Genomic DNA, 12,775 nt, shown 5'->3' with positions numbered 1-12,775 from the left:
ATAACATAAAAATAAAGCATCTTAAAGCATAAATATTTCCTGTTCTTCTGCACTTATACATTTATAAACTTGTAAATATCATTATATTGATGTTTGGAAGTGGCCAAGATTACGCTCGCTCTGTATTTGATTGATTTCATGAACATTTTTATTTCTTTTGCAGCTTTGGCAAATAGAAAATACTGGCAATGTGCTAAAGTGTGTCATGTATTGAGCTTCAAGTTGATTTTTTTTACTGATGAATAATAATAATAAAAATAATAGTAATAACACAGCTAAGGACCGATAAAAAATATGTGCATCCCTCATGCCATTGTATTATTTTATATACTTATATTTCATTTACATTTTGTGGCCCAATTCAAAATTCCAATCATTGATAATATTGTTAAAAAATAATACAAATAAAAATATTTATTTACAATAATTTTAGTTACACAGTACTTTATTGTTTATTGGTGAATATGATTGTCACTGTTGTGATGACAGCTACTCATTATGCCTAATGTTTTGCTTTGTTTATTACAGTTATAGTTCGGTCTGTACTGATGAAATGCAGCTAAACACAGTCCAGTTGGGTTCCCCAGAGGCTCAGCTGTCTAAGGTCTCGCCCAATCAACAGTTCGAATTCCAGTGATGTCACAACCCAAAAAAAACATTGGTTGTGTTATCAATGTTTTTGCTGATACTGATAAACCCGTGGGTCGTCAATAACAACTACTGCAGCAACAGAAGCTTCAGCACTAAACTAAACTAGACACCCGTCCTGTCTGAGTAACTACCTTTAAGATAAGGGGAACATTGTTAATACTCCTTTAGGCGAAACCATCGCTTTAAGGTACATTTCAGACCAGAACCCAAGTCCATGTCTATATCCACTGAGAAATGCTCATAGACGTGACACGGGCAAACAGGTCTATAATGGTGATGAAGCCATCGAGTGTGGTTTCCTTGTGAGGTCCGTCCACTGTTGGTCTGTTGAAATTTGAACGCCCAGGGCTAAAACAAACCCGCTCAACCTGCCTGCCGTCTAGCCGCCAACCCATTGAAAAAATGTAGGTGCTGCAAGAGGAAGCCATGCTTTCCTTTCAGAATAACCGTCAGCGTGTCGACATACTGAAGCAGAAGGATGGAAGTGGTTGCCCCAGAAAGAGGAGGACGGCATAAAGCTGACGCATGATTATAATGGCAGTCTGTGTTTGCAGACCGTTAAAGAAAGAAGGCGTGAAAACACACAAACAGGAAGCAGAATTACAAACAGCAATTTCTGATGCCTCAGAAAATACTGTCGACTTCTGATCATGTGACACCAAGTGGAAATGAAGGAGATTACAGAGACTAGATTTCTATGGAATGGTATTAAGAAAATCACATCACTGCAGCCTAATCTGTGGGCTGATAGCAAAAACCTCAAAGTGAAAGCAAAGCAGAGATGAGGTGTATTTAGGGAGGCGTGATGAGAGTATTGGCTGATGCGCATTAAAATACTGATACTGGGGGTAAAAAACAAAAACAAAAACATTGTACTGTAGTAGAGCAAAAAATTTGGTTCATTTAAATAATAATAATAAAAAGGTAATGTATAAATGGGGCAAAAATATAAAATCACAATACCAGGAGCTACTTTCACAACAAGACACACTACCTATAATGCTTATAGTAGAGAATTTTTTTTCAGATTTTTTTTTATTTTTGTCTGACCTAAACCCCAATTTGAATTGATATCATATACAATTCTAAAAAAAAAAACCAATATAAAAAAAAGAGAGAAATTCTTACAAAAATATTTTTCTTAAAAAAAAAAAAACTTTAAAAATAAAAATGCTATATAGTAAAATTCAGATAAAGAAAGATAGTTCTCAAATATAAATACTATTTTAATAGAAAATTTTCACACAATACAAATAACTTCCTTTAATAGAAAATTGTCAAATTTAAAAATTTGTATCGGCTTGAATAATTGCAAGCTTGTAGTCGATTGGTGCATCTTTATTATTTAGTGTACAAAAGTAGTTTATAAAAGTTTACTCTTACTCAACATTTTACACTCTAAGCTGGAAAACCCCATTTAAAAGAAGTAATTAATGGTGATACGATGAGCATCAACAAATATGTACTTGTGCTTCCCCAATTATATTGAGTAAGAGTAAGATTGAAAATTTCCCCTTTGGACCATCTTTCCACAAAACCCTAACTGCTCCAGGAACCCTGCTAATAACACAGCCCATTTGTTTTCTAGAAAACCCATAAGAAAGCGTTCAGAGAAAAACCTCAACCACCAAGTTTCACCCTTTTAAAAAGAGCCCAAGAGCGAGAAAACCTGTAACAGCAGATTTATTTGCTGAGCTGTGGAGAAAGCGAACAGTACATTTGTATTTACATGGTACACTACAGAATGTACAGGTTAGAGCCTGTATTTCTAATAATTGTGCATTTTCAACATCAAAAAAAGACATTTTCCTATAAAACTCAACTCAATCAAATTCATATCGTAACAAAATAAAATTGAGAGTTTAGAATCTGAACTTTACACTAAATATCTGTTTGTTTCAATGAGCTACAGAACTTCCTCAACCTCCAAAAGTTAAAAATAACAGCTTCTCTCACTTCAATGTCATGTGGACACCAATAGCTCAATAGGTCAACCATGTAAATGGAATTGCACATACAGGGGCAATTGACCCTTCAGCTGACTAACTCTCTAACTGTGCTAAAAATCAATCACTAACAGATGAGAGAGAACATGCGACACATTACTACACCGGCAACTGGTGCAGCACCACAGTTATAGACCCACACCAGCACTCTTTAAATAGAGGGCAGTGCCCTGCGAGTGTGTGGTAGCGTCATGCAATACATCATTTCCTAGCAGTCTTCTACGCTGTTATCCGCCTTTGCAGTACTGAATGTGCAATACTAAAATATGCTAATGAGACATCATCTAACCAATCACAACATTTTTACTCCTCTAAGCATTCTAATCAGTCACAGACCTATCAATGAGTTCCGGGATAAATCAAGGTAAGAGATCACTGTGTTAATAATCTTAATAAAAGTCCGAATACTGACCTACTGCCTAAGATTCCCCTCTAAAATCAACCATAGAACAATTTATCTGGGTACAAATCTAACTTTGTAGAGTCAATCATGGCTGATTTCAGTTCATTTGCGCCATCACCTATATACACTATTAATGCACTGTAGCTGACTGCTATTATGACGACTGGTATCGGGACACCTGCTCATTTATTGTTTCTTCTGGAATCAAGGGTAGAGTTTGTCTGTCTCTACTGTCCAGGAATTAAGGCTTTCTGCTAGATTTTGGAGCATGTGAGGATTTGATTGCATTCAGCAACAAGAACATCAGTAAGGTCAGGATGTTGGATGATCTCACCCCACCTCATTCCATTCCAAAAGTATTGGATGGAGCACCACCATCCATCATTACAGAGAACACAGTTTCTTCACTGCTCCACAGCTCAATACTGGGGGGCTCTATACCCCTCTACTAGCCCACGCCTGGAATTAGGCAGCATGGAGCCAAGAGGTTCATGTACATCTACTCCTATTCTATTGGCAGTACTTCTCTAAAGGGACTAGGCAAGTTGTGTGGGTGTGCACATTTGCATTCATTAGATGGGGTGTCCACAAACATTTGGACATACAGTGTCTGACCGTTTTTAAGAGTGATGTTGATTAGATTTTTTCACAGCTAGGCACTGCAGTCACTCCAGTGCTCATGACTGCAATGACGTCTAGCCAAAACATCAAGCCGACTAACCCGGGTCCAGTTTTCGCCACAGGCCATTCAAGGTTTAAATGACATAACCGTTCGTGTTTACTTACATAACTGCAGAGGACTTTTGTATCAGGCTCTGCCTCAGTATCTAATGCCTACAGTGTGAACAGTGGCTGGCTGGACTCGTGTTTACGCTTGCCCTCAAACTGAGTAGAAAGTGTTTTTAACGCAGTGACCGTTTTCTTATCTTTCTCAATTTTACTCCCTGAACAGTTATTCACTGTGCTATCAGTAGAAGGCAGACATAGCTTCGGCTTCAAGGTCACACATAACTCTCCCCCTACCCTCACGGTGGCAGAGAAGGGAGGCGAGAGGCAGGACGTCCAGAGCGGACAATAATAACTCCCGACATGCGAACTTAGTGACCTCTTGGCTGCTTTTGTTCCAAGAAGCAGCAACTAATCAAGGGCATTTCTAATGATTGGAACTGATTAGTGCCCACCCTCTTACATATACTTATATTAAATAAATAATTAATTAATTAAATACATAAGACAAAAATGATACTTTGCCTGAGCAAAACAGGTTTTGCTACGCTAAGGAACATCTGGATGTTTCATTAATAAAATGATATTGTAAAATGTGACAAAAGTATTGGGACACCTGCTTATTCATTGTGTTTTTATTTGTGGTTGGATTAACTATCTCTACTGTCCGCAAGACTTTCCACTAGATTCCTACTAGGATTTGATTGCATTCAGCGACAAGAGTATTACTGAGGTCAGGATGTTGGATTATCACCACCTCACCTCAACCCAAAAGTATTGGATGGAACCCCATCCTTCATTACAGAGAACACCGTTCTCTATATCCCTCTACTAGCCCATGCCTGGCATTAGGCAGCATGGTGCCAAGAGGTTCATGTTTATTTACCTGCTCCAGAGAGTCCTATTCTATTGGCAGTACTTCTGCACAGGGACTAGACAAGCTCTGTGTGCACGCTCATATGCACATCTGTGTCAGCAATGGGTGCGACTTAAAACAGCTGAATGCATTCATTAGAAGGGGTGTCCACACACATTTGGACACACAGTGTAAATGTTCTAAGCCAATTAAATCCAAGCTAAGAACCCTTATTTTTTAGGGCTGTGCTAAAACAAACTAAGATTTTAGCCTGATGCTGATTAAAATTGAAGCGTCCATGACTGGCTTAGTGTTTTGCTGCGAATGATGTCTGCTGAGAGCACAAGCTGAAAGTTAAGACTGAAAAATAAGCAGGTGCAGAGCTTTAGAAAGTGTCAGGAAACATTAAGGCCCGTGCCAGGGAGCTGCGAACGGCGCTGAATCGAAAAGAAAATAAGCTGCAGAGCTTCAGTGAAAGGACAAGTAGCCCATTTGAGGCAGAGAAGAGACACACCCTTACAGTGGAGCAGTCAGAGCAAGGACATGGTCGGTGAAAAGCAGGCCTCCACTTGTTCATCTATCCTCTTAGCTGGCATTCGACCAGATACGAGCATTGTATGACTGAACGCCACAGTCTGAGCAGCTATGTTCGGAGTTCCCTGACCCACACTGGAGCTGACGCTGGAGTAAACTACTCCTGTGTAGTTTGGTTTAGGCACAATGATGAAGGCTTCAATTAATCATGAGTAGGGGTGCACTGATCAACAGTCTTTATTTATTTACAGCCAGATCAACCAACAGCTCATTTTATTGGCCAATTTGATGGCAGCAGTAAAAACAATGGGTTTATTGACTCTTCACCCAAAGCTTACTATTAGGCCTAAATGAATAGAGTGATATGAAACACATGGGGGCAGATTTACTAAAGGGGGCGCTAGTAAACATAGGCTAAGGTGGCAATTTTAAGCCCAGAAAATTAAAACCCTGCCCCAGGATTTTGTCCCAACTGCCTGGCCAGCTTTAGTCTATGAGCACGAGCAACTTGACCATGCTGGCCGTCAAGCTGGCCATACTGGTTGACTAGTTTGGTAAATCTGGTTGACCAGTCATAGTACAAGCCAACCTGTACGACCAAGCTCTTCGACCAGCCTCACCATCAAGACCATCTACCCTGGTCAAAATAGGTCGTCTACCAATAACCCAATAGCACATCGCCAGGCAGCCGACACACTTGGAGGAAAGTGCTGGGTCCCCAGCTTTACCGCACCAGTCAACAGACCCCTGTGCCGGCCAACATTTGAAGAGAGCTCGGCCAATTGTGCTCACTCAGATTCCAGCAGCGATGGTCACTTTGACAGCAAAATAAGGTTTCTAACAGCACAGACCATTAGTAGATCTGCCCCATAGGCTCTTCACACACTCTAGACATACTTTCTTTACTGCATTTATGAAGGTACAGCAACAGTACATGTAGTTAGCAGATTTCTAAACTCATAAAGGAGTCAAAATAATAAATAAATAAATAAATAAATAAATCAGCCGATCAATTGGCCATTAAATACTAGATTCTGATGGTGCACCCCATTCATTGGTCTTGAGCGAAAGAACAAAATGATCAGTGATGAGAGGGAGTGACGGGGTGGTAAAAAAACCAAACAAACAAAAAAAACAAAAACATGAAGGCGTGATTGAGGAGGAGGAGGAAGAGGTGGAAATAAAGGGTTAGCATGCTGAAGAATACATACCCTGTTTGGCTACAATCACGATAGGGCAGGACAGAAAATACACTATAGAAGGATCTTCTGCCACTGATAAGGACTATCCTATAAAGACAAAACCATAAATAAACTAATTCAGTGAGCTATGTCAATATAGAGAACAGGACTAGAGATGGAGCGACATAACAGTGAACAGTCAAACCAGTGAGAAAACAGGTGTCTGGTGGACAAGTGTGGAATGTATAACACAAAAACAGGCCGTTGGGTCACTTTAAGAAGGAAATCAAGGTCATACAAACATTTAAAAACAGAAATATTGAAAGAAAAATGTTAGAAACAGAAAAACAAGAGGCATAAAAGTGAGGGGGCAGATTCGAAAACATCTGGCTGCCTCTGGACGAGTACAGACAGCACAAACACTATACACGTATTACTGACTGACCTTACCTTGCTGTATACTTGCTAAAGTATTCTAAGCCTCATTTTGCACCAGCTCTATAAAGCTGCATTGGATTCCCTGGTCTCGGCTGGTCTTTGATAGTCAAGGTGATTAAAAAGCTGCTCATCCACTGGAAAATCTAGCCTATACTGGTAAGGAAACTTGTTAAACTGATTAACCAGCCTAGCTCTGGACCAGCATAGTGCAGGTTCTGACTAGAGTTTGATGCACAAGCTGGTCTGCTAGCATGGCCAGCTTGACCCAACTGGTCATCAACTCATAGTGGCTAATGTAGACGTTAGGTAAAGCCGGTTGGCCAGTATGACCAGTATGGACAAACTGGTGGATCAGCGGGATCAACATGCATGTTCAATCAATCTGGCCATACTAATCTGGTAAAGCTTGCTGACCAGTATGGTAAAGCTAGACATATCGGTGGACTATTCAGAGGGGTGTCCACAAACATTTGGACATATAGTGTATCTTGTCTGAGGTAACTGTAAATGCTGTAAACTGCTCAGTGCTGCTGCTGCTGCTGTCTGAAACACCTGAGCCACTTCATCTCATGCCTGGAACCGAGCCACGGCTCTCTCACACACACACACACACCACTGCACAAATAATCATTCACTGAGCGCATGAGCCGTTAAGACCTGCTCGCAACCAACGGACGACCATCCAGATCAACAGCTTCTGTTTTCCAGTCTAACTCAACTACTCGCGTGGTTTGAGGAGGACGACCTGCAGTCCTGTGCAGCAGAAACCAGCATGGGTTACTTATTACCTTCTAATCTAGGAGCAGTGGTTGGACTTTTACTGGGCAAATCAGAAGCACCACAGGCTCCACTATAAGGAAACATTTGGGCAGTCTGATCCGATCTGAGTATTCCAATACTGCCTGCAAAGGTGAACCAATATTCCCAAACAACGTCTATTAAATTAATGTAGGATGTACACAGATAAGCCAAAACATTATGACCACTCACAGATGATGTAAATAATGACGGTGATTAATAGGGCTGTGAATTGGCAAGAAGAGGAAGATAGAATATCCCGATACAGGGGTTTAGATTCAATATATTGAATAAATTATTACCTAGTCGACTCAATACTGTATTTTGGAGAATCGATACAGTACTGCAAACATAATATTGTGATATTTACATAAATATCAATATTTTTTTAAGCAATTATTTCTTGAATGCTGTGTGTAAATGTCTAGGATGCAGGTTAGATGGCAACCGAACAGTCAGTTCTCAGAGTCGGGGTCTCTATGTCTGAGAAATATGCAGAATGGAGAGCTGTGCAACGTTCCCCCCTTTGCCCAGGGCCAAATCATTATGGCTATGACTCCAAAACTGCAAGGCTTGTGGGGGGCTACCAGTCAGCTGTTTGGAGTATGGAGTACTGACATTGGCAAACCAGCGACTGGGATTTGGATACCTAATGTTTATCGATGCACAAGAGCAACAAAGTCTAGCCCATCTGGGTGGAACCGACAGAAAAGCTACTGTGTCATGTCCCACAATTCTGTAATGATTACAGAAGGAATGTGTCACAACACAGACCATTTCTACTGTCAAAAGCCCCTATAATTTACATGAGAGTCAGAATGGGACCTCGGCGTGATGGAAGTTTGAGAAGTCCTACTTTGCATCACACAGTTGGCAGGGTACCGCCGCAACGTTTACCTGTGGGAGGTCCTGGAACAACCAGTCTAATCTCTAGAGGGATCTAAAAGGTTCTGTGGGAATGTCTTGGTCCTTGATTCTACAGGGCACCTTCAGAGGTCTTGCAGAGTAAGCCATTTTGGTGGCAAAGCATGGTGGTCATAATGTTTTGGCTCATTGGTTTTATTAGGCATTAGATTAAGGTAGGGGACACAGCTAGTTTTAAACAGAGATGGCAGTGCTGCTTATGTTTATGAGCAGAAACACTCAAAAAGACTTGACAATGATGAGATACAAATATATGCAAACAGTAAACCAATCAAAATAATAATAAATAACCAATGTAATCAAAATAATAATAATAATAATAATAAAAATAATAATGTAAACTGTAAAGCTGGTCACACGTCAGGGATAAACCTCATTCACAATTTTCACAGCAACTAAAACCGTTGTTTACGGTGTGTGTTTACGGTGTGGATGTACCTTCCATTGCGGATATCGTGTTGCCTCATGTTCTTGATAAAGTGGACCTTCTTGAAGCTCTTTGGTCGGGGTGAACCAGATAAGGTTCGGCATCTGAGAGAGAGAGAGAGAGAGAGAGAGAGAGAGAGAGAGAGAGAGAGTCAGTCAGTTACATAAGTACATTCTTATCAACCTCCACCTTATATTTTATAATATTACCCTATATTCTACGCTATATGTCCAAATGTTTGTGGACACCCCTTCTAATGAATGCATTCTGGAGCAGCAAAACATGAACCTATTGGCACCATGCTGCCTAATGGCAGGCGTGGGCTAGAGGGGTCTAAAGCCCCCCAGCATTGAGCTGTGGAGCAGTGGAAGAACTGTGTTCTCTGGAATGATGGACGGTGCTCCATCCAGTACTTTTGGGATGAGGTGGGGTGGTGACCGTCTATCTTTAATAATACACTTAACAAAACAATGAATGAGCAGGAGTCCCAATACTTTTGTCCACATACTGTACTGTATATTGCAGATGTATTGCAGAAGTGTTATCATGACCTTATGAGTTAAATGCAGACTTCGGGTTAATGAGCACTGTGTGGAATAAACACCTACTGACACACATGAAAGCCAGAGGTGGGGTAGGTGGGTGTGTATACCTGCGAAGAGGAGCGTTCTCCTCAATGTCCTCCAGTGTCTCCAGTGAAGAACGCTGGGAAATTAGCCTCCGCCTGCAGAAGAAGAACAAGAGAGTGAGCCACCTCTCAGATCAAGGTCAACATCAAGATCTGGGAATCAATGTGCATTTACATTTCATACACTACATGTCCAAATGTTTGTGGACACCCTAAATGCATTTAGCTTCTTTAAAGCATAAGCATACATTTGTCTAGGGTGGTTCTGTATACTGGAGAACCATCTGAATGCCTAAACTGGAAATATGGCTCCTCAAATACATGGAAAACTCCTTGTATGTGGTCCTATATAGACCCTTCTAAAAAGGAAGTACAGGAGGTGTGTGGACAGCTGGTCATGTAGATCAATTCATGTTGTTTTGACCATGTGTGAGGTTTGAGATGGTCATCAAGGCCAGTGGAGGACAGTACTGAGCAGTTCTAAGCAGAAAGAGTTCTCTACACTCCTGCAACAAGTAAAAACACCCTTTTTTGGTGCTATTTTTAAAAGGGTCTATATAAAGAACATATACAAAAAAGGTTTTCCCCCAATCTGAAGACCCCCTTAACCATACAAACAACCATTAAGCGTCCAATCAGTTCTTTAAGTGCTCCAATAAGAGACAGCAGCCACGGCAAATCCCACTGGTGGGTCAAAGAACCGCATTATGTATCGCCTCACTTACAGTATCACAATATGCTGCAATATACTGAACCGTAACCCTCGTATCATGACACACATAGTATTACCAGGTTCTTGCCAATGCACTGCTCGAATTGTGGCACTGGCCCATGATTACATCACAACAACCAGAGCCCATTAAACCAGGAGAGCAGAGATGGAAGTTTGAAAGGGACTAAAAGCACCATTTTTAACATCATAACCAACAAGATATTTCAGGCACTGCTGGTGCTCTCCAGTAAATGATCACTGCCATAGAAACGGTATTGTATTTCTATGGCAACGACTGCATCCCCCTGGGCTGTATCAAACATTCCATCAATGCATTACATCGTCATAAAGATGAGCATTATTGTGTTCGGTTAGGGGTGGATTTGGAGAGGTATTACTGATTATTGTGATCCGAGCTCGGCGTTCAAACACCACCGGTCAAAACCAGGCGTTCAGAAGCGCTCATCTCACACACTGATCTTCATCAGCCGTGTTGGATGCGTCTGAAGGATCCGTTTCTGGAGAACCGCAAAAAAGAACTTGATCTGCCAACAAGACACCGCAAGACCCCACAGCGCTCATCTAGGGATGGAGTGGGCTGAGGAGCGAGGAAGTTCAGTGATGTCATGGCAACACAATCACCAGATTTAACCACTACTGAGAGCTTGAGGGACTGTGTTGGAAAATGTGCGAGAAGATAAATACAACCACCAAGTTTGTTGAGGAATCTTCCTTAGTTTGGACAATGGCTCTGTTTACTGGAGAACCATTTGCAAGCCTAAAAAAAGTCCTGTAAAAGTATGTATAGGAGGTGTCTGGACAGCAGGTCATGTAGATCAATTTATGATGTTTTGACAGTGTGTGAGGTTTGAGATGGTCATCAAGGCCAGTGGAGGCCTGAGTGCTTTTACTGAGCAATTTTAAGCAAAAAGGGGTTGTTTGACTAGTAAAAACACCCTTTTTGGTGCCATTTTTTGAAAGATTTTCCACCAATGCAAAGAACTTACTAACCAGGCAAACAGCCACTTAAGCACCCGGTCAGTTCTTTGATGCTTATTCTTTGTGGTCATGGTTCTATAAAAGGTTAAACAGTCCTTGAAGAAGCAGTCCTTGGTTTGACGTCTCCGTGTGTAACGTTTGAGCAACTCTCCAGCCTTATTATTGACTGGCGTAATACAGCACGAGCTCATGAAGAAATGTTCCAGGATGATCGGCTGTAAGAGGATAAGGTGCACATTTTCACACACTGCACTCATTCATTACAGAAGAGGCCTTCTTTCACGCTGGAGGAAACGAGGTGACTTCGTTAGCCTTCTGATACTCTCTAATCCACGCAAGATTGCTCAACAGCCTCATATGCAACACTCCGTTCTATTTCTAGACACCCAGCATGCATTTATCCTTTTTTTCCCCCGGAGGTCGTGCTCTGAGGTTTTTTTCCACCTCATATTTATTTTTCCAGAGATGATCGGAGGATAGCAGTTCAGGAAAGCAGGTCATGCCTGCTGCTGCTGTTTCTGCTGTAAAGCTCTACATAGGCGGAGAAAACACAAACGGCGCGAGAGCACACAAACTGCTTCACACAAGTCGGGTCAGGCTACATTCTCTCTGCCGTACACTGAAGTTGGAAAGCGGGAGTAAGAGCGCATGCAAGAGAAAGGGCAAGTTACAGAGAACGTATAAGAGAATGCAAGACAGAAAAAAGGGCGCGAAAGTGAGAGAAAGAAAACAAGCTAGAGGGAAAAATAGAAAGTGAGGATGAGAGTGAGAGGAAGGAAGAGAAAGTGAGAGCAAGCAAGTGTGAGTAACATAACGTCAAAGAAAACTAAAGTGAACAAGCGATTCAGTGTGAGCAAAATAAAGAATCAGTTTGAGCGAGAGAGCACTCAAATGAGAGAATAGTGAGAGTGGAAGAATAAACTAGAGAGAGCTTTCACAAGAGAAACTGCGAAAGCAGAACATAGTAGCAAAAACAATCGGGCGAGAGCTTAAACAAGTGAGGGCTCATACGAGAGAGAACTGAGAGCAAACGAGAGAATAGTGAGAGCGAAAGCTCAAACAAGAAAGCACCATTTACAGAAGCTGCGAGAGCATAAGAGTAAGAGAACTTAAAGAAGTGAGAGCTGATACGAGAGTATTAAAAGCAAACGAGAGACAGAGCTCAAATGAAAGTGTAGCGAGAGTGAAAGTGCAAATGAGAAAACCCTCACGAGAGAAGCTGTGAGAACAAACGAGAGTAGCAAGACCAAACGAGCGAGAGCTCAAGTAAGAGAGTAGTAAGAGCAAAAGAGAGTGAGCTAAAGGAAGAGTCGTGGGAGCAAAAGAGCTCAAACGAGAGAGAAGCAGTGAGAGCAAACAAAAAAGAGAGCTTAAGCACGAGAGAAGCAGTGAGAGCAAATGAGACGGTGAGAGAGAACCCCCCTTAAGAGCCCCGAGACTCAGCGCTTACTTCTGTTCTAATGGTCTCTGATCTCCAGCTTTCTAGGAACGA

General features: G+C 41.5%; 1 protein-coding gene across 2 annotated transcripts in view; it reads right to left on the bottom strand.

Moving 5' to 3' along the window:
• cables1 (Cdk5 and Abl enzyme substrate 1) overlaps positions 1-12,775 on the bottom strand; it is a 40,098-nt gene that overhangs the window by 9,891 nt on the left and 17,432 nt on the right. Inside the window, exons 2-4 of one of the 2 annotated variants that reach the window (XM_072668605.1) lie at positions 9,597-9,668; positions 8,956-9,048; positions 6,388-6,465 (exon numbers count right to left, since the gene is read on the bottom strand). In XM_072668605.1, the coding sequence (XP_072524706.1) occupies positions 6,388-6,465; positions 8,956-9,048; positions 9,597-9,668 (243 nt within the window). The remainder of the gene's footprint in view (positions 1-6,387; positions 6,466-8,955; positions 9,049-9,596; positions 9,669-12,775) is intronic. The other variant, XM_072668606.1, reaches the window with a different exon arrangement.

This window comes from Salminus brasiliensis, chromosome 23 (assembly GCF_030463535.1).
Source record: "Salminus brasiliensis chromosome 23, fSalBra1.hap2, whole genome shotgun sequence".
Lineage (NCBI taxonomy): Eukaryota > Metazoa > Chordata > Actinopteri > Characiformes > Bryconidae > Salminus > Salminus brasiliensis.
Note: the sequence above shows the minus strand (reverse complement) of the source record. Positions and strands in the feature narration are given on the sequence as shown.